This window comes from Lolium rigidum, chromosome 1 (genome assembly GCF_022539505.1).
Source record: "Lolium rigidum isolate FL_2022 chromosome 1, APGP_CSIRO_Lrig_0.1, whole genome shotgun sequence".
Classification (NCBI taxonomy): Eukaryota; Viridiplantae; Streptophyta; class Magnoliopsida; order Poales; family Poaceae; genus Lolium; species Lolium rigidum.
The window spans coordinates 185,940,726-185,960,810 of record NC_061508.1 but is presented as its reverse complement, the minus strand read 5'-3'; the positions used below and the strand labels follow the sequence as shown (position 1 = coordinate 185,960,810).

The following is a 20,085-nucleotide window of genomic DNA, read 5'->3' as shown; positions in this document are numbered from 1 at the left end:
TGAAGTACATTGCTCAAAGCTGCGAAAGTTAATGGAACAAAGAAATCCATCTAACATAGCAAAACATGCAATGCGAAATAAAAGGCAGAATCTGTCAAAACAGAACAGTTCGTAAAGACGAATTTTAAAGTGGCACCAGACTTGCTCAGATGAAAATGCCCAAACTGAATTAAAGTTGCGTACATATCTGAGGATCACACACGTAAATTGGCAGATTTTTCTGAGCTACCTACGAGAGAGCGGGTCGAAATTCGTGACGAGCAAGAGATCTGTTTACTGCGAGCAATCCAAATCTAGTATTGGCTTTACTATCAAAGACTTTACTTGGCACAACAATGCAATAAAATAAAGATAAGGAGAGGTTGCTACAGTAGTAAACAACTTCCAAGACTCAAATATAAAATAAAGTGCAGAAGTAACATGATGGGTTGTCTCCCATAAGCGCTTTTCTTTAACGCCTTTCAGCTAGGCGCAGAGAGTGTGAATCAAGTAACATCAAGAGACGAAGCATCAACATCATAATTTGTTCTAATAATAGAATCATAAGGTAACTTCATTCTCTTTCTAGGGAAGTGTTCCATACCTTTCTTGAGAGGAAATTGATATTTAATATTACCTTCCTTCATATCAATGGTAGCACCAACGGTTCGAAGAAAAGGTCTTCCCAATATAATGGGACAAGATGCATTGCATTCAATATCCAAGACAACAAAATCAACGGGGACAAGGTTATTGTTAACCATAATACGAACATTATCAATCCTCCCCAAAGGTTTCTTTATAGCATTATCAACAAGATTAACATCCAAATAACAATTCTTCAATGGTGGCAAGTCAAGCATATCATAAATTTTCTTAGCCATAACAGAGATACTTGCACCAAGATCACATAAAGCATTACAATCAAAATCATTGACCCTCATATTAATGATGGGCTCCCAACCATCTTCTAACTTTCTAGGAATAGAGGTTTCAAGTTTTAGTTTCTCCTCTCTAGCTTTTATGAGAGCATTTGTAATATGTTTTGTAAAGGCCAAATTTATAGCACTAGCGTTGGGACTTTTAGCAAGCTTTTGTAAGAACTTTATAACTTCAGAGATGTGACAATCATCAAAGTCTAAACCATTATGATCTACATCAATGGGATCATTATCCCCAATATTTTGAAAAATTTCAGCGGTTTATCAATTTCGGCGAGTTTTAGCAGTTTCAGGCAATTTTGCACGCTTTGCACTAGGAGTAGTATCATTGCCAACACCAATTATTTTACCATTGATAGTAGGAGGTGTAGCAACATGTGAATCATTAACATTACTAGTGGTGGTAATAGTCCAAACTTTAGCTACATTATTCTCTTTAGCTAGTTTTTCGTTTTCTTCTCTTTCCCACCTAGCATGCAATTCGGCCATAAATCTAATATTCTCATTAATTCGAACTTGGATGGCATTTGCTGTAGTAACAATTTTATTTTCAATATCCTTATGAGGCATAACTTTCAATTTTAAAAGATCAACATCAGAGGCAAGACTATCAACCTTAGAAGCGAGAATATCAATTTTATCGAGCTTTTCCTCAACAGATTTGTTAAAAGCGGTTTGTGTACTAATAAATTCTTTAAGCATGGCTTCAAGACCAGGGGGTACACTCCTATTATTGTTGTAAGAATTCCCATAAGAATTACCATAACTATTACCATTGGCAGAAGGATATGGCCTGTAGTTGTTACTAGAATTGTTCCTATAAGCATTGTTGTTGAAATTATTATTTTTAATGAAATTCACATCAACATTTTCTTCTTGGGCAACCAATGAAGCTAAAGGAACATTATTAGGATCAACATTAGATCTACCATTCACAAGCATAGACATAATAGCATCAATCTTATCACTCAAGGAGGAGGTTTCTTCAACAGAATTTACCTTCTTACCTTGTGGAGCTCTTTCCGTGTGCCATTCAGAGTAATTTGTCATCATGTCATTGATGACCCACAAGTATAGGGGATCGCAACAGTCTTCGCGGGAAGTAAAACCCAATTTATTGATTCGACACAAGGGGAGACAAAGAATACTTGAAAGCCTTAACAACGGAGTTGTCAATTCATTGCACACTGGAAACGGACTTGCTCGCAAGAGTTTATCGGTAGTAACGAGTTTTATAGCGATAGCATGATAGTAAAATAACGACGGCGAGTAACAAAGACATCAGTAGTGATTATAGTAAACAGCAGAATTAAAATACTGTAGGCACAGGGATGGATGAACGGGCGTTGCATGGATGAGAGAAACTCATGTAACAATCTAAGCAGGGCATTTGCAGATAATAATAAAACGGTATCCAAGTACTAATCAATCAATAGGCATGTGTTCCATATATTGTCGTACGTGCTTGCAATGAGAAACTTGCACAACATCTTTTGTCCTACCAGCCGGTGGCAGCCGGGCCTCTAGGGAATCTCTTTGGAAATTAAGGCACTCCTTTTAATAGAGCACGGGAGCAAAGCATTAACACTCACGTGAACACATGTGATCCTCATGTCACCGCCATCCCCTTCGGTTGTCCCAATTTACGTCACTTTGGGGCCTCGGGTTCCGGACAACAACACGTGTATACAACTTGCGGGTAAGATCATAAAGCAATGAATATCATAATGAATCGATAACATGTTCGGATGCGAGATCATGGCACTCGGGCCCTGGTGACAAGCATTAAGCATAACAAGTTGCAACAATATCATAAAAGTACCAATTACGGACACTAGGCACTATGCCCTAACAATCTTATGCTATGACATGACCAATCTCATCCAATCCCTACCATCCCCTTCGGCCTACAGCGGGGGAATTACTCACACATGGATGGGGGAAACATGGCTGAGTCGATGGAGAGGCGTCGGTGATGATGATGGCGATGATCTCCTCCAATTCCCCGTCCGGCGGAGTGCCGAACGGAGTTTCGGTCCCGAGACGGAGTTTCGCGACGGTGGCGGCGTCTTGGATGGCTTACGGCGAGTTTCGACTTCCTCCCGTGCGTTTTTAGGTCGAAGGCAATAAGTAGTCCGAAGGAGGGCGTCGGGGGCCGGCCAAGGCCGCCACACACTAGGGCCGCGCGGGCCCCTCCTGGGCCGCGCCGGCCTAGTGTGTGGGGCCCTAGGGCCCCCACCTGGCTCGCCCTTACGGCTCGCCAATATTACGGGAAAATAGGACCTTCGCATAAATTCGAGGATTTTCTGAAAGTTGGAATTCGCACAAAAACGAGACACCGGAGGCGATTCTGCTGAAAACAGCGTTAGTCCGTGTTAGTTGCATCCAAAATACACAAATTAGAGGCAAAACAATAGCAAAAGTGTTCGGGAAAGTGGATACGTTTTGGACGTATCAGTCATCAAGAAGCTTTGTTGCCGCCCCCAAAGTGATGGACATAAAGGTACCTCCAGCAGCTGAATCCAATAGGTTCCGCGAAGAAAAATTCAATCCTGCATAAAAGGTTTGGATGATCATCCAAGTAGTCAGTCCATGGGTTGGGCAATTCTTTACCAAAGATTTCACTCTCTCCCATGCTTGAGCAACATGTTCATTATCTAATTGCTTGAAATTCATTATGCTATTTCTCAAAGATATAATTTTAGCGGGAGGATAATATCTACCAATAAAAGCATCCTTACATTTAGTCCAAGAATCAATACTATTTCTAGGCGAGAGATAGCAACCAATCTTTAGCTCTTCCTCTTAAAGAGAAAGAAACAATTTTAATTTTATAATGTCACCATCTACATCCTTATACTTTTGCATTTCACATAGTTCAACAAAATTATTAAGATGGGTAGCGACATCATCGGAACTAACACCGAGAAAATTGCTCTCTCATAACAAGATTCAGTAAAGCAGGTTTAATTTCAAAGAATTCTGCTGTAGTAGCAGGTGGAGCAATAGGTGTGCATAGGAAATCATTATTATTTGTGCTAGTGAAGTCACACAACTCAACAGTACCCATTTTAGCAGTAGTAAATAAAGCAAACTAAATAAAGTAAATGCAAGTAACTAATTTTTTTGTGTTTTTGATATAGAGAACAAGACAGTAATTAAAGTAAAACTAGCAACTAATTTTTTTGTGTTTTGATATAAGTGCAGCAAACAAAGTAGTAAATAAAATAAAGCAAGACAAAAACAAAGTAAAGAGATTGGAAGTGGAGACTCCCCTTGCAGCGTGTCTTGATCTCCGCCAACGGCGCTGAAAAAATGCTTGATGCGTGTAGTTGACACGTCCGTTGGGAACCCCAAGAGGAAGGTGTGATGCGCACGGTAGCAAGTTTTCCCTCGAAAGAAACCAAGGTTTATCGAACCGGGAGGAGCCAAGAAGCACGTTGAAGGTTGTTGGTGGCGGAGTGTAGTGCGGCGCAACACCGGGGATTCGGCGCCAACGTGGAACACTGCACAACACAATCACGGAACTTTGCCCCAACGTAACGGCGAGGTTGTCAATCTCACCGACTTCGTTGTAAACAAAGGATTAGATGTATAGTGTGGATGATGATGGTTGTTTGCGAAGAACGGTAAAGAACAATTGCGGCGGTTTGTATTTCGGATGTAAAGAATAGGACCGGGGTCCACGAGATCACTAGCGGTGTCTCTCCCATAAGATAGCGAGATGTTGGGTGAACAAATTACGGTTGGGCAATTGACAAATAAAGAAGGCATAACAATGCACATACATATATCATGATGAGTACTATGAGATTTAATCGGGGCATTACGACAAAGTACATAGACCGCTATCCAACATGCATCTATGCCTAAAAAGTCCACCTTCGAGGTTATCATCCGAACCCCCTCCGGTATTAAGTTGTAAACAACGAGATAATTGCATTAAGTATGGTGCGTAATGTGATCAACACAAATATCCTTAGACAAAGCATCGATGTTTTATCCCTAGTAGCAACGACACATCCACAACCTTAGAACTTTACGTCGCTTGTCCCAGATTTAATGGAGGCATGAACCCACTATCGAGCATAAATACTCCCTCTTGGAGTCACAAGTATCAACTTGGCCAGAGCCTCTACTAGCAACGGAGAGCATGCAAGAACATAAATAACATATATGATAGATTGATAATCAACTTGACATAGTATTCAATATCCATCGGATCCCAACAAACACAACATGAAGGATTACAAATAGATGATCTTGATCATGATAGGCAGCTCACAAGATCTAACATGATAGCACAATGGGGAGAAGACGACCATCTAGCTACTTGCTATGGACCCATAGTCCGGGGGTGAACTACTCACACATCGATCCGGAGGCGATCATGGCAATGAAGAGACCTCCGGGAGATGATTCCCCTCTCCGGCGAGGGTGCCGGAGGCGATCTCCTGAATCCCCGAGATGGGATTGGCGGCGGCGGCGTCTGCGTAAGGTTTTCCGTATCGTGGCTCTCGGTGCGGGGGTTTCGCGACGGAGGCTTTAAGTAGGCGGAAGGGCAGGTCGGGGGGCCACACGAGGGCCCCACACGCCGGGGCCGCGCGGCCAGCACACGGGCCGCGCCGCCACTGTTGTGGCGGCGCCTCGTGGCCCCACTTTGTCTCTCCTCGGACTTCCGGAAGCTTCGTGCAAAAATAGGACCCTGGGCGTTGATTTCGTCCAATTCGAGAATATTTCCTTACTAGGCTTTCGAAACCAAAAACAGCGAGAAAACGGCAAGCTGGCTCTTCGGCATCTCGTCAATAGGTTAGTGCCGAAAAATGCATAAATATGACATATAATGTGTATAAAACATGTGAGTATCATCATAAAAGTAGCATGGAACATAAGAAATTATAGATACGTTTGGGACGTATCAACAAGCGAAGTCTAAGCTTGGGGTGAGTTGATACGTCCATTTTGCATCACTATTTTGTATCATAATTTGCTGTTATTCATTGACATATTTCATATTTGGAGATGATACTTATGTTATTTCATCTATTTTGCATGATTCATGATTATTGGAGGATCGCGCACCGGAGTCGGGATCTACTTGGAAAAAGCGCCGTCGGAATGCAATATTTCGGAAGATCAACGGTTGACGGAAATTATATGAAAAATCTTATTTTTCCGGAAGACGAAGGGAGCCGGAAGGGGGAGCCGAGGGGAGCGAGGTGGGCCCACCTCATAGGCCGGCGCGGCCCAAGGCACGGCCACGCCGCCACGTGAGGAGGGGGCCCACGGCCCCCTCGGCCGCCTCTCCTTCGCGTACATCTTGTCCCGAAAACCTAAGCTCCGGGGGATAGTCGCGAAGAGTCACGGCCCGCCTCGCGCGGGCGGAGAACACCATAGAGAAAAGAGCTCTCCGGCGAGGCTGAAATCCGCAGGGAAATTCCCTCCCGGAGGGGAAATCGACGCCATCGTCATCGTCATCGAGCTGGACATCATCTCCATCATCATCACCATCATCTTCATCATCATCACCGCCATCTCCACCGCTGCACCTCGTCACCGCTGTAACAATTTGGGTTTGATCTTGATTGTTTGATAGGGGAAACTCTCCCGGTGTTGATTTCTACTTGTTATTGATGCTATTGAGTGAAACCGTTGAACCAAGGTTTATGTTCAGATTGTTATTCATCATCATATCACCTCTGATCATGTTCCATATGATGTCTCGTGAGTAGTTCGTTTAGTTCTTGAGGACATGGGTGAAGTCTAAATGTTAGTAGTGAATTATGTTGGTTAGTATTCAATGTTATGATATTTAAGTTGTGGTGTTACTCTTCTAGTGGTATCATGTGAACGTCGACTACATGATACTTCACCATTTATGGGCCTAGGGGAGTGCATCTTGTATTCGGTTGCTAATTGCGGGGTTGCCGGAGTGACAGAAACCTAAACCCCCATTAGTATATCGATGCAGGAGGGATAGCAGGATCTCAGAGTTTAAGGTTGTGGTTAGATTTATCTTAATTACTTTCTTGTATTTGCGGATGCTTGCAAGGGGTATAATCACAAGTATGTATTAGTCCTAGGAAGGGTGGTGCATTAGCATAGGTTCACCCACACAACACTTATCAAAACAATGAAGATTAATCAGCTATATGAAGCGAAAGCACTAGACTAAATTCCCGTGTGTCCTCAAGAACGTTTGGTCATTATAAGTAAACAAACCGGCTTGTCCTTTGTGCTAAAAAGGATTGGGCCACTCGCTGCAATTATTTCTCTCGCATTTTACTTACTTGTACTTTATTCATCCGCTATACTAAAACCCCCGAATACTTGTACGTGAGCATTTACAGTGAATCCTTCATCAAAACTGCTTGTCAACACCTTCTGCTCCTCGTTGGGTTCGACACTCTTATTTATCGAATGTACTACGATACACCCCCTATACTTGTGGGTCATCAGTTGGCTCTGGCGCGTACCTACCGCCCGTTTTGGGGCCAAACGTTGTTGGTTGCGCCGCCCTTCCGCGCCGCCCACGACCTGTTCGGTCAGTTGCGCTGGTAGGTGACTTACTCCTGTTTTCGACACTATTGTGTGCGGTCATTGATCCACAGTTCGTACTCACGCAGATGGACATGTGGCAGATGTTGGACAAGTTCCGCGCGGAGGTCGTTGAGGACTCCTCTTCGGACGAGGAGTCCGATCAATTCACGCAGACATTGGCAACTACTGCGGCCTCCATGATCCACGAGTTCAATTCAAACCAGGGGCCGGTGCATCGGGACTCTGTCAAGGGACGCTCAAAAAACTGCCGGGCAACAGAGTGGAAGAGCAGCTCCGGCTCCACAAGGACTACTTCCACCTCACCGATCCGGTGTTCAAGGAAAAATTGTTTTGGCGCCGGTACAGGATGTCAAGGGAGCTGTTCATGGTCATTCTCCGGGGCGTCAGACAATACGACCACTACTTTCAATGCAGGCCCGATGCAACAGGTGCGCTAGGCTTCACCTCCTACCAAAAATGCTCCGCGGCTATTCGCATGCTATCATATGGAATGGCTGCTATATCCGATGAGTATCTTCGAATGGGTGAGAGCACCTTCCTTGAGGCCATGTACAGGTTTTGCCGAGCCGTGATTGCCGTGTTCGGGCAGCATTACTGTAGGGAGCCAACTGTTGAGGATACAAGGCGGCTGTTGTCTATCAACGAGTCTAGAGGGTTCCTAGGAATGATTGGAAGAACTGTCCATTTGGATGGCAGGGTCAGTACAACGGGCTTGCGAAGGGACGGACTGTCATTCTTGAAGCTGTCATATCTCGAGATTTATGGATTTGGCATTCATTCTTTGGCATGGCCGGTTCCAACAATGACATCAATGTGTTGCACCGATCACCGGTTTTCAACAGGCTTATGCAAGGCAAAGCTCCCCGGGTGAGCTACGAGATCAATGGAAATGCATATGACAAGCCATATTATCTTGCTGATGGCATCTACCCTGGCTGGGCCACACTGGTGAAGACTGTCCGTAATCCAAACTCCGAGAAAACGAGGAGGTTTGCTAAGATGCAAGAGGCTTGCAGGAAAGATGTGGAGCGCGGATTTGGTGTGCTCCAACCTCGGTGGGCAATTGTCCGTCACCCGACAAGAACATGGTCGCTGAAGACTATGCATGAGGTGATGACATGCTGCGTGATCATGCACAACATGATCGTTGAGAATGAGCGTCCTGATGGCCGCAATGAGAACCACTGGGAATTTCAAGGCGAGCTGGTTGCGCCACTCCCTGTGGCTTTATCTTGGGAGGACTATCTGAATATGAATGTAGAAGTCACCAACGAGACCGTGTGCAAACAGCTGCAGACGGATCTGATTGAGCATCAGTAGGCATTGGCTGGCCATGAATACCATGCCTAGAGGAATATCATCTTATTTTCATGTAGACTTTTTAAAATTTGGATGTAATAACTATGTCTTCGTTGAAACTCTTTATTTTGTTGTTTTCAAACATCATAATTCATGCCGACGCGGAAAATGCGTCGGGCCGCTGGAGGCACCCCACGTGCAAATGAACGAGCGGACAAATATGATCTTTTTCGCGTCTGCCGCCTGACGCAAACGGACACACGCGGACACCGATTTAGACGCCCCGTTGGAGATGCCCTAAAAGTGAAACTGATCCACTTCTCCATGGAACCACTGAAAATACGAAACAATGATCCAAAGTAGTACTATCTATGTATATTGATTGTGCTCCTAGGCTCCTAGCGATCAAGCCAAACCACTTTCAAATGAGCTGATAGGGAGAGTAGATACGGGGTGGGAGGTGACTCCTGCCTATTTGGCTACATTGGCTGTATAATTACACGTGTTTTTTTGACTATGTTAAGCCTGAACTTTGTCCAACGAGAAGCTTATATACCATGCAACCAATGGATAAAATATCATAGAATATTCTTGCAGGAAATTTTGGGTGTTCAGATGTACACTTCCTGGGTGCATATGCTCCCTCTACCACACAAACGTATTTTTAAATGTAAAAAGAAATTGATAAAAAAGTCTACATGTACATCTCCATAATATATGTATGTTCGTCAAGTTTTGCGAAAAATCGATATTTTTTATGATCTATGTAAAAAAGAGAAAATTTGTCTTGTTACATGCCTTATTTCTAGCACGGAATTTTATCTTTTTTACACACACCCACAAGACAAGTTGAATTTTCATGAAACAACTATTTTGACGCGTAACACGTGAAGATGTACATGAGAATTTTTAATTTCAATTTTTTGATATTTCAAATATATCTAAAATGCATTTAAAATAAAGGGAGCATATGCTCCCATGAACCAAAACATCGACTCTCCCTTTTCTCGGAAACTGTCTCTAGTATATTTTATACGTAAGAAATTTAACATCCAGTCAATCTGCTCCGTAAGAAATGTTTTATTTTCGTGTGACGTAATTAAATAAAATTTGCTACAAACTGATATCATGTACTCCGTATGATTTTTTTCCTATCATGTGTTCTAAAATTCTATGAATTAAATAGGTTATCGGTCAATGCATGCTACCTTACCGGGGGTTTCTTTACTAGGAGAGCCGACGATCTACTCGCAGGATATCAATTACAAGGCACATAGTTGTCAAAAAAATGTATATCTCATTACCAATAATCCCTCAAAAATTCTAGTATCAAACAAGACCTAAATGATCCTAACAACTATAGCTCAATCCATTTTTTTAGTAATCAGAGGATACTCTTGTGCACCGGTTAATCTCTAGCTCCGCCCCGGATTTTAGCCACAACATACACCATTTTAATCCTTTGTGGTTTTACAAGAATATAAGAAAATGTGGTAAGGCATGATGTAAAATTGGTACCCTTCGGGGGGCTGAACCTCGGTGCATGGTGTCTCATCGTAGTACCTCTTACTCGTGCCATCTACAAGGTTATTGTGTACTCGCACTCATTATTCTTAGTGTGACGTACCGAATATGCCCGGCCTAATTATTCATGCTTCGACTTCATCATCGGTACAACTAGGGGTGGAGCTAGGTATAATTAGTGGGGTAGGTTCGGTTTGTTCTTATCGATCCATTTCATCGAGTGTGGGTGTCCTACGCAACTTCCGTTCATGTTCACGTTACATGCTCAATCAGGCTTCCCTTGGAAAAACCAAGGACAACCCCTATCTCAGTCTCCTTTCTCTTTTCGGGAGCAGAGCTGAAAAATATGGAGTTACCCTACGATGAGATTGAGTTCAACGGATATGAAGGATATCAATATGCTATTTGCTGCTATTCCATCTATTTGTGCATCAAGTCCGAAGAAGATCTCAATCTATAATGAAGAAATGATAGTAGCTCGTTGTTTTATAGGCTTTCTCATATTCAGTCGGAAGAGTTTAGGTAAGACTTTCAAAAAAACTCTCGACGGGAAGAATCAAGTCTATTCAGGAAGAATTGCAGCAATTCTTCAATCCTAACGAAATCACTCTGGATGAATCCAATGAACAACAACGAATACTTAGGATCATCTTGTGAATTTGCAGCACCATAGTAGGATTGGGGATACGGACTAAAGTAAGATCAGGAGTATGCCTTTTGTCTGTATCGTCGATCCACCGCTAGATGAAATTAGTGGGGTAAGAACCCCTGGATTAAAGTAAGATAAGGAGTAATAACCAGGGGTGGAGCTAGGTATAATTAGTGGGGTAGGCTCGTTTGTAGTAGGATCGGGCATACTCTTGATCTCAATTTATGCCTTTTGCTTGTCAGAAGTAGATCGACGATACAGACTAAAGTAAGTCAGATCTCAATTTCATCATACTCCTGAAAGAACAAGCAAGGGATGAGCGCACGGGAGCAAAATCCATTGCGCCCACACGCATACGTTTTCTTGCTAGGTAATTTCTAATAAAGCTTTTGTGTTGTTGATTCCTAGGTGCTGTGATTTTTTCCCTATACTGCCTATTGGTACTAGTGGAGTAGGATTGGCATGTAATACACCTATAGGTGGTGTAACCTTTCGCTCAATACTCAAATCTACAATTGAAGCATCTGAGGCTGCATCAATCGAGGATACACGACATAAGGAATTGTTAGATCTCCAAACTGAACTTCGCCTTCACCAAGCGTGGGTTTTCACTGGTCCTAACTAACGGTTGGCAAGCGATCCCCAGCCACACTACCTCAAGCCTCAGAGAGATAATGTATAAAGGCTGGGGGTTTCCTAATCCAGTGCTTCTGCGTTTTTCCAATCTCTCTTCTGATCTCTCTAAATAGTGGTTTAGTGGCTTCGCCCTTTGAAAAAAAAACATATTGTAATCTTGCCATTGTGATTTCAGCAAAGTTCTCATTTTATCTATCTAAGACGCACATGGTCACTAACCCATAGGTGGAGCCGTGGAGGTTAGCAAACCTTTTGCCGGTTAGGAATGAGAGGGGGATGATGTTGATAAAATCACATTTCCTACTTCCTAACTTGTTAATCAAGTCGAGGGTTCTATTTCGAGAGTCTCGGGTGAACCATGAGAAGATAAAGAAAAGGAAGTTTTCTTGTTGTCCGTTGAACCATTAGCGCAGGCTCTCGGAAAGCACCTGTGTTTCTATTTCCTTAAAGCTCATTCCTCCCATAGGTAGTGTGTGAGAAGGTGAGAGATCGAACCTCCAATCACTTATATTACAATGGTTTAATGAAAATCCTTACAAAATTAGTGATAAATGTTGTTCCCTTTTTTTGCGGAATGATAAATGTTGTTCTTAGTATGAAATGACCCCAATGCAATGGAGATGGCCCCAATGTTGTTCTATGCTCGCTTCGCCCTTAGATACAACCATTTCTTTTACTTAAAATATGGCGTAAGCATGAACCAAAATTTTGGAGGGGATGCATGGATGCATCCATGGTCTTCATCGCAACAAATCTCATCTCAAATCATTATGATGTCAACTCAATATATCTCTCTTCCCCCCAAAAAAAACTCAATATATCTCATCTCACGTCGTTATGAAGTCAACTCAATAATGTCAGTATTTCTAAAATAGAGGCTAACAAGATGGACACTCGACCCCTTAATCACGAATTCATTCTCAATGGCTAACATACGCACAAAAAGATTCATAATTAATGGGTGTAAAAAAACAGATCTGCACTCATGTTCTAATAAAAATACAAAAAAATCATTTGGAGAAGACAAGACAGCACAAGGAAAAGCTTTGCAGGGGAAGCCGTGGAAAAACGAAAAGGAACGCCTCCCGTTCACCAGGATTGATGAAAAAATCCGTTGGAGATGAAAAAGATGAAAAAATACGTCGCCTGAGAGATTCGAACTCTCGCGGGGAAACCCCATGTACTTAGCAGGCACACGCCTTAACCACTCGGCCAAAGCGACTTTTTTGTTTTTTCTGATTCTACAAGGTACAGATTCCGAATATATGTGAAGTGTACGTGCTGGGCAACTGATTACAAAATTCAAATCACTTCAGCTCTCTCCTTGACACTCGCGCTCATTCCGAACTCTTTCCCTACAGGGCAACGGCGTCAGGAGTCAATATGCTACGACGCACATCCTGGAGCAAGAGAAGGGAAGAGGTTCTACAGAGCGGAGGAGTACCAACCATCCACCAGGCACCAGCAGACAGCAGTACCTGGCGAAGGACAGCAAGCAGTCTGCAGAATTAGCACCGACGGAATTTGTGCTAGCAAACGGACATCGTTGCTGCCTTGCTGGTGTTGGAAAAATCAGCACCGACAGAACGTGTGCCAACTGCCTAATTTAGTGAGGCTTGTTAAGGTGCAGGCAAAATAAGAAACGAACATATGGGGAAGACCGAAGACGACCTGACCATTTGAAACCGATGAAGAAAAAGAGTCAACTGTGCAGATTGCTTTCTTCTATGAATCAAGTTTTTAAAATAAGACATGTCAAACCCCTCTCCTCGATGAATCAAGTTTTTCAAATAAAACATGTCAAACCCCTCTCCTCGATGAATCCTTCGTCGCCGTGGAGCAATGTTATCTTAAGGTAATGCGCTACCACACTAGAAAATTAACCATGCAAATTGCAAAGAGTGGTAAGCCCGAAAGTTAGTTCATTCGATTCTTACGACTGATGCCGTTCCTTCCGATCAACCCCCAAGCATGGCTGACATACGAAAAGAACCGAGACATGCAAGGAAAAAGGTTCAAGCTTGTAACAACAACGGAGGTAACTCACTAGTTGTTACAGAACCTATGAAGAGAAATACATGCTACTAAAGTTTGAATAATGCAGTAGAATAAATAAGCAAGTTTATTTCACTGAAACAAGTAGTTGTTACAAATGCTAGTGATCAATCAGCACATTTTTCTGTTCCTTTTTCTTTTCTTTTCAACAGCTCTACATCTTTTTACAGTTGCCTTGGTGGTGTAAAGTAGTACTGACGGTGACTGGTGGGGAGAAACAGCACCCGCCTCCAATTCGCAGAAATCACATCCATCACAGTAGACTCCACATTAGCCGTAGCTTGGATTCATCTCAGTGTGATTTTATGTGCCGGTGACAGCAAATTTGAGATAAGGGCCATACATGTACAACACTGCGGTCGTGCTTCTCTTTTTGTCTCCCATATGGTGCACACCGCGTGTAGTCCACCTGCTCGGCTTGCCTGAGCACGTGAATAACACCAGCACAATCTGGAACAGTTAAAAACTCTTTTCCGGCCGCATGATTGCTTTTAAATGTTCCGATGCAGCTTCACCAGCACACGCACCAATCTGAGCCTTGTCATGCAGAGCAGATGAGAAATGGTACTGCAAAGCACAAAATTAGTTGTTAGAATGGGTAGAAACTGAACGGCGATTCACATTCATGTCTGGTTTTTGGCAAGAGTTACCAACTATAGTATATGCATCCATCAATATTGATACGTATTACAAAGATATAGCCATTGAAACCTAAAGCATCGTACCAAAGCTTCTATACTTTGTTTCTGCAGTCCTTTAACATAAGTTACAATGGTGGTGCCAGGTATGGATGTAGAAGCAGTAGATGTTATAAGCAATTTACGGGAATAAAAAGAAGTCTATGTCAGGCATGTAAGAACTGAGAACATCTATGCATGGTACATTATCAGAGACAGCAAGAAAAGAGACAAGTTTCCCACTAACCAATCAGAAAGATACTCAACACCAGTAAGAGGGTAATTCGGATGGAACGGCCACCAAACTGAGTGCTATGTTGCTGGCCTTGTATATGAAGTCCACCTGTTCTTCCAGAATTTCTAGAATTTTCCTTCCACATGTTAAAACAACTCCTGCTTCTTTCTGTTAGCCCACTAAATCGCTGCACAGCAGAATTACTGCGCATTAGCAAAAGTAACATGACAGCAGTTTCTCAAATAAGTTTAACTGTAAGGCTTAAATGTTTCATTTATAGTTCATTAATTCAAGCAGTGTATCTCATAAATCAAAAAGACATCACTAACATATTTCATAATTGTATTGAAAATTCTCTTTGGTTCTCGAGCTCCAGAAAATCTAAAATCATATTTACAAGTTACAAAATTGAAAAATTTCTGGATTTAGTCAATAAGGTATCCCACAAGCATGTAAAATTGTAATGCAAATTTCTTTGAATTCTGGGCTACACAAAAATGACAAAATCTGATAAATTTTATACTTTTCAAAATCTGCACTGTTCACTATACTCAGACCCATGTTTTTTCTTTTTTGTAGCTCATAATACAAAGTATTTCAAATTAAGCTTTTGCACATTTGTAGGATACATTGTTTAATACATCCCGATTTTCTTTTACAATTTTTAGAACTTGTAAACGTGATTTTCGAATTTTAGAAAACAGAGTGATCATTGGAGCTCGGGAGCAGAAATCCCTACTCATACTTGTATAGTATTCAACATTGTGACGCAGCAGTCTTAGTAATTATACCTGCGCTAATAAGGTTACACCCCTGAAGTCAAGCTGGTTTGGCACATCATATCTTAACGGAAGATGCTCATCACTCTTAGATTTCCACAAGCTATTCCTCAACCATCTCATTCTTGTTAAATATTCTGTGCCTTTCAGGATACCAGATAAAGTAGTGGTTTTACTTGACACCTCGACCCTCTTCGGGGATAATTTTCTTTCATCATCCTTGTCATCACCAATATTTATCTTCCAATGCTCATCACTGGAACTCAAATTTGTTCTGTGGACATTTAACTGCTCAGCTAGACCGCGAACTTCATTCTCAACATTTGATATTTCCATTGGTGATGTACGCCGGTCCTTACTGATCCCAGCCATGTCCATATGATTGTTTGCACCAACTAGCACATTCTTTTGTCTGGGTGGACTATGGTAACTACCTTCTCTTTTCCTTGTTTCTCTGGATAACTGTGCAGGCGCTGAAAGGAAAGCTACAAGATCATTTTGCTCATCCTCATCTAACTTTACCCAGTTGAGTCCTCGACTACCATTTTCAATTTTAGAATCATTGGTCGCTTTCTCTACTCGAGAAATTTGGTCCCCTATCGCTACAATGAACTGCCGCCGCCTGGACACTGTACCCGCTTCCAACGAATACTTATCATTGCTCAACCTTACAGCTCTTTCGAACTGCTCCAACTGCACAGGCAATCATGAACAAGACTACATGTAAGTTATTCTGCCACATGAATATATGAATAAACTCAACTAGATTGTAGGGAAAACCCCACCTGCCATTTTGCAGTCCCTAAAACTGTCTGGAGTTCCCTTTGCAAATCGTTTAACTCCTCAGAATTGGCTCCACTGCTACGCTCGTGCACCCATGTTCTATAAGTAGATTCCATCCTGAAAGAGTAATTCAGAGAAGTCAAGAACTTCATCACATGATAAAAATGAGAGAAATGTCTAAAACAAAGCTAAAGAAGACGGTTGTGCCTTGTGAAAATCCAATTTAGGCTACGTGGCCAAATGACACACGAATTGTCAACCCCAGCAAATTAAGGAAAAGAAGACAAGCAAACAAACAGATAATACAAGAAAGCTACATCAAGGAACCCACCGTGTGAAAGCAACAAAAAAATACATTAGACCCTAAGCACATGGAAATATCATTAACTAAGATAACCTGTTCATACTGAACATAGAACATTTGTCATCTAGATGTGAGATTGTCAAGCTGTTTGACAGAGATGTCCCCAAAAGACCCAGATTCATCAAGAAAGCTATAAGTACAAGCTAGAACACCACCAATCAACGCTGTGTACTAAGCTAGAACCACTTACAGAACAGATAGGACTTGTACAATACTAACAGCAGTTCACAATCAAACCACACACGTAAGCGTAAAATCCAACGAAATTTGATAACAACCACACAACGAAATCAGATTTCCGTTCCAGCCACCAACCCCTAATTCCGTAGGTAAACACAGAGCAGAGTAATCTAAATCCACCAGCGAACACGCAAGGAGATCACATCTTGGTAAACTAGAAAATCACACACACACGAGAATTTGAGAGAATCCAAAATTTCGACCTCTGAAAACGATCCTGACGAACAAATTCATGGCAGAAAGTAAATCAGCCTGAGGTAGGTAAGCACGCATCAAAATCCAATCTTTCCGATCCCCGAGAAAGGAAAGCAGGCAAGAAGGCACTCACAGGTCTGCCGACTCCTGGACCTCCTCGGCGGCCTGGAAGAACCCATCCTTCTGCCACTGCTCGAGCCCTCCCGGCGCGGCCATGGCGGGGCGGCCACCACAACCCGCAAATCTTTTCAAATCAAGGAGCGGGCAGCTCTGGACGCCAAGAACAGCTGCGGTGTTCTCGGGCCTTCTCCACAGCTCCGGCCGCGTGGAATCTCGCACGCTACCCGGGGAGATCTCGCGGACGGATCAAGAAAAGGACTGCGCAACCCGCGGAAAGGCAGCGCTTGCCGATTCCGCCCGCGTCTCCTTGGGGGTGCCGCCCGCGTTGCTTCCAGGAGAGGAAGCGGGAGGAGGAAGGGGAGGCGTGGGAGAGAGGGAGAGGGAAGTGAACTACTCCTCCCAGCTCGGCTTCTCCTTCGTGGTGTTGTTTCGGTTTGCTTCTTCCTTCTGGTGCGCTCGGATCTCTCTCTGTTTCCTTCTTTTTCCCTACCAGCTGCGCCTTTTTTCTAGTGCCATGCTATTTTTATATAATTGGTATTATTTATTTATGCACGTATTTTTAAATCTCGATTGATGCAGTCGTATTATCACGTTCTTTTTCTACGCCGGTCAAGAGTTTTCAGAAATTATGAATATTTTGATGAACCAATGGTGAATGTTCAGTAGTTTGACTCAAGAAAAAAAGAACACTTCGCATCATTCACCATGTCAACAAACTCAACTGTGTATTTTTTTTTAAACAGAAGGCTCGACGAGCCCAGCTTTGAATTAACAAAGCCATCAACCGGCCAGGAATACAAGGTAGCACGCAGCAAAGAAAAAGAAGAAAAAAGAAAAAACTGGGGACACCAGCTAGAGATACAAGCCCAGGTGGTGAAGAGCTAAAGCCTACAACAAAGGAACAGGCGGACCGGGGCTAGGCCCTAAACTACGGGTTCGCCGAGAACGCCCAAGACTTCGACAAAACACCGGCGGCTCCCGAGACGCCACTCCGCGGATCTAAAACCATGCGGGGCTAGCACACCGAGCGAGCATTTCGAACGGAGGACCACCAACACCCCGAGAGCCGGCTAACTACGCTAGTGAAGCCGGCGAACCTCCGGAGCTTAAAGGGGAAACTTCGCGACGGCGCCTCCAGGAAGGAAAATGGCGCTCGCGAGCGTCATCGTTGTCGGCACGGACCGGTCGTGCGGTGCTTTCGCGGGAGCTTCGGCACCCACCCCAAGAGAACTCCTAAGTCTCGGCGCATGCCATCACGACAAACCACCAGCTCGCCGAGGAACACCGGGGTGCCTCCTCGCCACGACGCACCCACGGACGGCCACCCTAGGCTCGGGAATGGCCGGGCAAAGGGGAGACACACCGTCTATATGAAGCCGGGTACGCATGACGCATGGCCTCAACGAAAGGGGCTTCGAGGAGGAGCTCGGAGGATCGCTAGTAACTAGGGTAGCGAGACAAAACCCGGGGGCGGCAACCGGCGACAAGATGAGTGTCATGGCCACGCCTCCAAGAAGGTTAACGGCGTCCAAGGACGTCGTCGTCGCCGGCAATGGCAAACGCCTTGCATTGCTTTCGCAAACATCCCATCGAGCTCGCAAGCGTCCCTGTAGGACAAGGCGTCCAGTGGTGCCACACCGGACTCGCAGTGCACAAAACCGAGACACACCGTCCCCCGGTGGTCAAGGGTGGCCGGAGGAAACGGGAAGGCGGTGACGGCGACCGCCACCGCACCATTGGAGCACCCCCTCCCAACCACCAAACCCCGCCATTCTCCGGCCGGAGCAAACCAGAAATGGCATCTTGGTCCCTACCAAGATCGAAAAACAGAGGAAGCATGAGCACTGCCAGCCGGCCAAAACCCCGGCCGACGGCCTCGACCCGCATCCTCCTCTGCCGTCGGGGGCACAGGGCAACACCCAGCTGCCCCTGGACGGGCCCTTCGGGACACCCTAGCCCGAGCCAGACCACGCCCGGCCCAGACCTAGGCCCGCCGGTCCAGATCTAGGCCCGCCGCCGCCACCCCCGGCCACGGCCGCGCCGGCGCCGGGACGCGCCGGCCGAGAGCCAGCCGCGCCGCCATCCCGCCGGATCCACGCAGACCTCGCACCCGGCGGGCGCCGACGCCTCCGGCGCGGAGACGCCGCCCCGCCGACCGCGCCGGCCCGCGCCGCCACCGCCGCCCGAGGGGAGAGGGGCCCCGCCGCCGCCGGCGCCCGGGGCTTTGCCCGGAGACGCCCTCCGGCGGCGGCGAGGGAGGGAGGAGGCGGAGGGAGGGGTGGGGACGAGGCGGAGATTAGGGTTCCGCCCTGCCGCTCGCGGGAGCGGGCAGGACGAAACGTTTTCAACCCACCACATATAAATTTAAAGACATAAGTCAAACAGCCCTCTAGCAAAAAAATTGAGCTGCAAACCGATATTATTTTCCATGCGTCCACAAAATCCAGAAATCCTAACATCGTCAAGAGATATGTTACCATACAATATACAAATCTATATGCGAAAACCTTTTTTTCATGTCTCTAGAGGTAATACAACTTTTCCTTCCTTTTTATTTCTATGGATTTGAACGATGTTGTTGTAGGATAACGTTGCATAGAAAACAAAAATTTTCCTACCGCGAACACGCAATCCAAGCCAAGATGCAATCTAGAAGACGGTAGCAACGAGGGGGTATCGAGTCTCACCCTTGAAGAGATTCCAAAGCCTACAAGATGAGGCTCTTGTTGCTGCGGTAGACGTTCACTTGCCGCTTGCAAAGCGCGTAGAAGATCTTGATCAGAAAATAAAAATTTTCCTACCGCGAACACGCAATCCAAGCCAAGATGCAATCTAGATATTCAGCAATCTAGGTATCGAGTCTCACCCTTGAAGAGATTCCAAAGCCTACAAGATGAGGCTCTTGTTGCTGCGGTAGACGCTCACTTGCCGCTTGCAAAAGTCAGAAGATCTTGATCACGATCGGTTCGGCGCTCACGAACGGGCAAGCACTTCAGAGTCTGGTCACACGGCTCGGTTGTTGATGAAGATTCACGTCCACCTCCCCGC

At 44.6% G+C, this 20,085-nt stretch overlaps 1 protein-coding gene and 1 non-coding gene across 2 annotated transcripts; both read right to left on the bottom strand.

The window, feature by feature from the left end:
• Window positions 1-12,729: 12,729 nt before the first annotated feature.
• TRNAS-GCU lies at window positions 12,730-12,811 on the bottom strand. Its single transcript has one exon. It is a non-coding gene; the product is annotated as a tRNA-Ser (tRNA).
• Window positions 12,812-13,693: 882 nt separating this feature from the next.
• On the bottom strand, window positions 13,694-17,345 carry LOC124686100. The gene is made up of 5 exons (XM_047220105.1): window positions 17,051-17,345; window positions 16,121-16,235; window positions 15,348-16,028; window positions 14,569-14,743; window positions 13,694-14,211 (listed from the first exon to the last, which is right to left on the bottom strand). Exons 1-5 carry the CDS (start codon window positions 17,131-17,133, stop codon window positions 14,186-14,188), a joined length of 1,080 nt encoding a protein of 359 aa, XP_047076061.1. The 5' UTR covers window positions 17,134-17,345; the 3' UTR covers window positions 13,694-14,185.
• Between the last annotated feature and the right edge of the window lie 2,740 nt (window positions 17,346-20,085).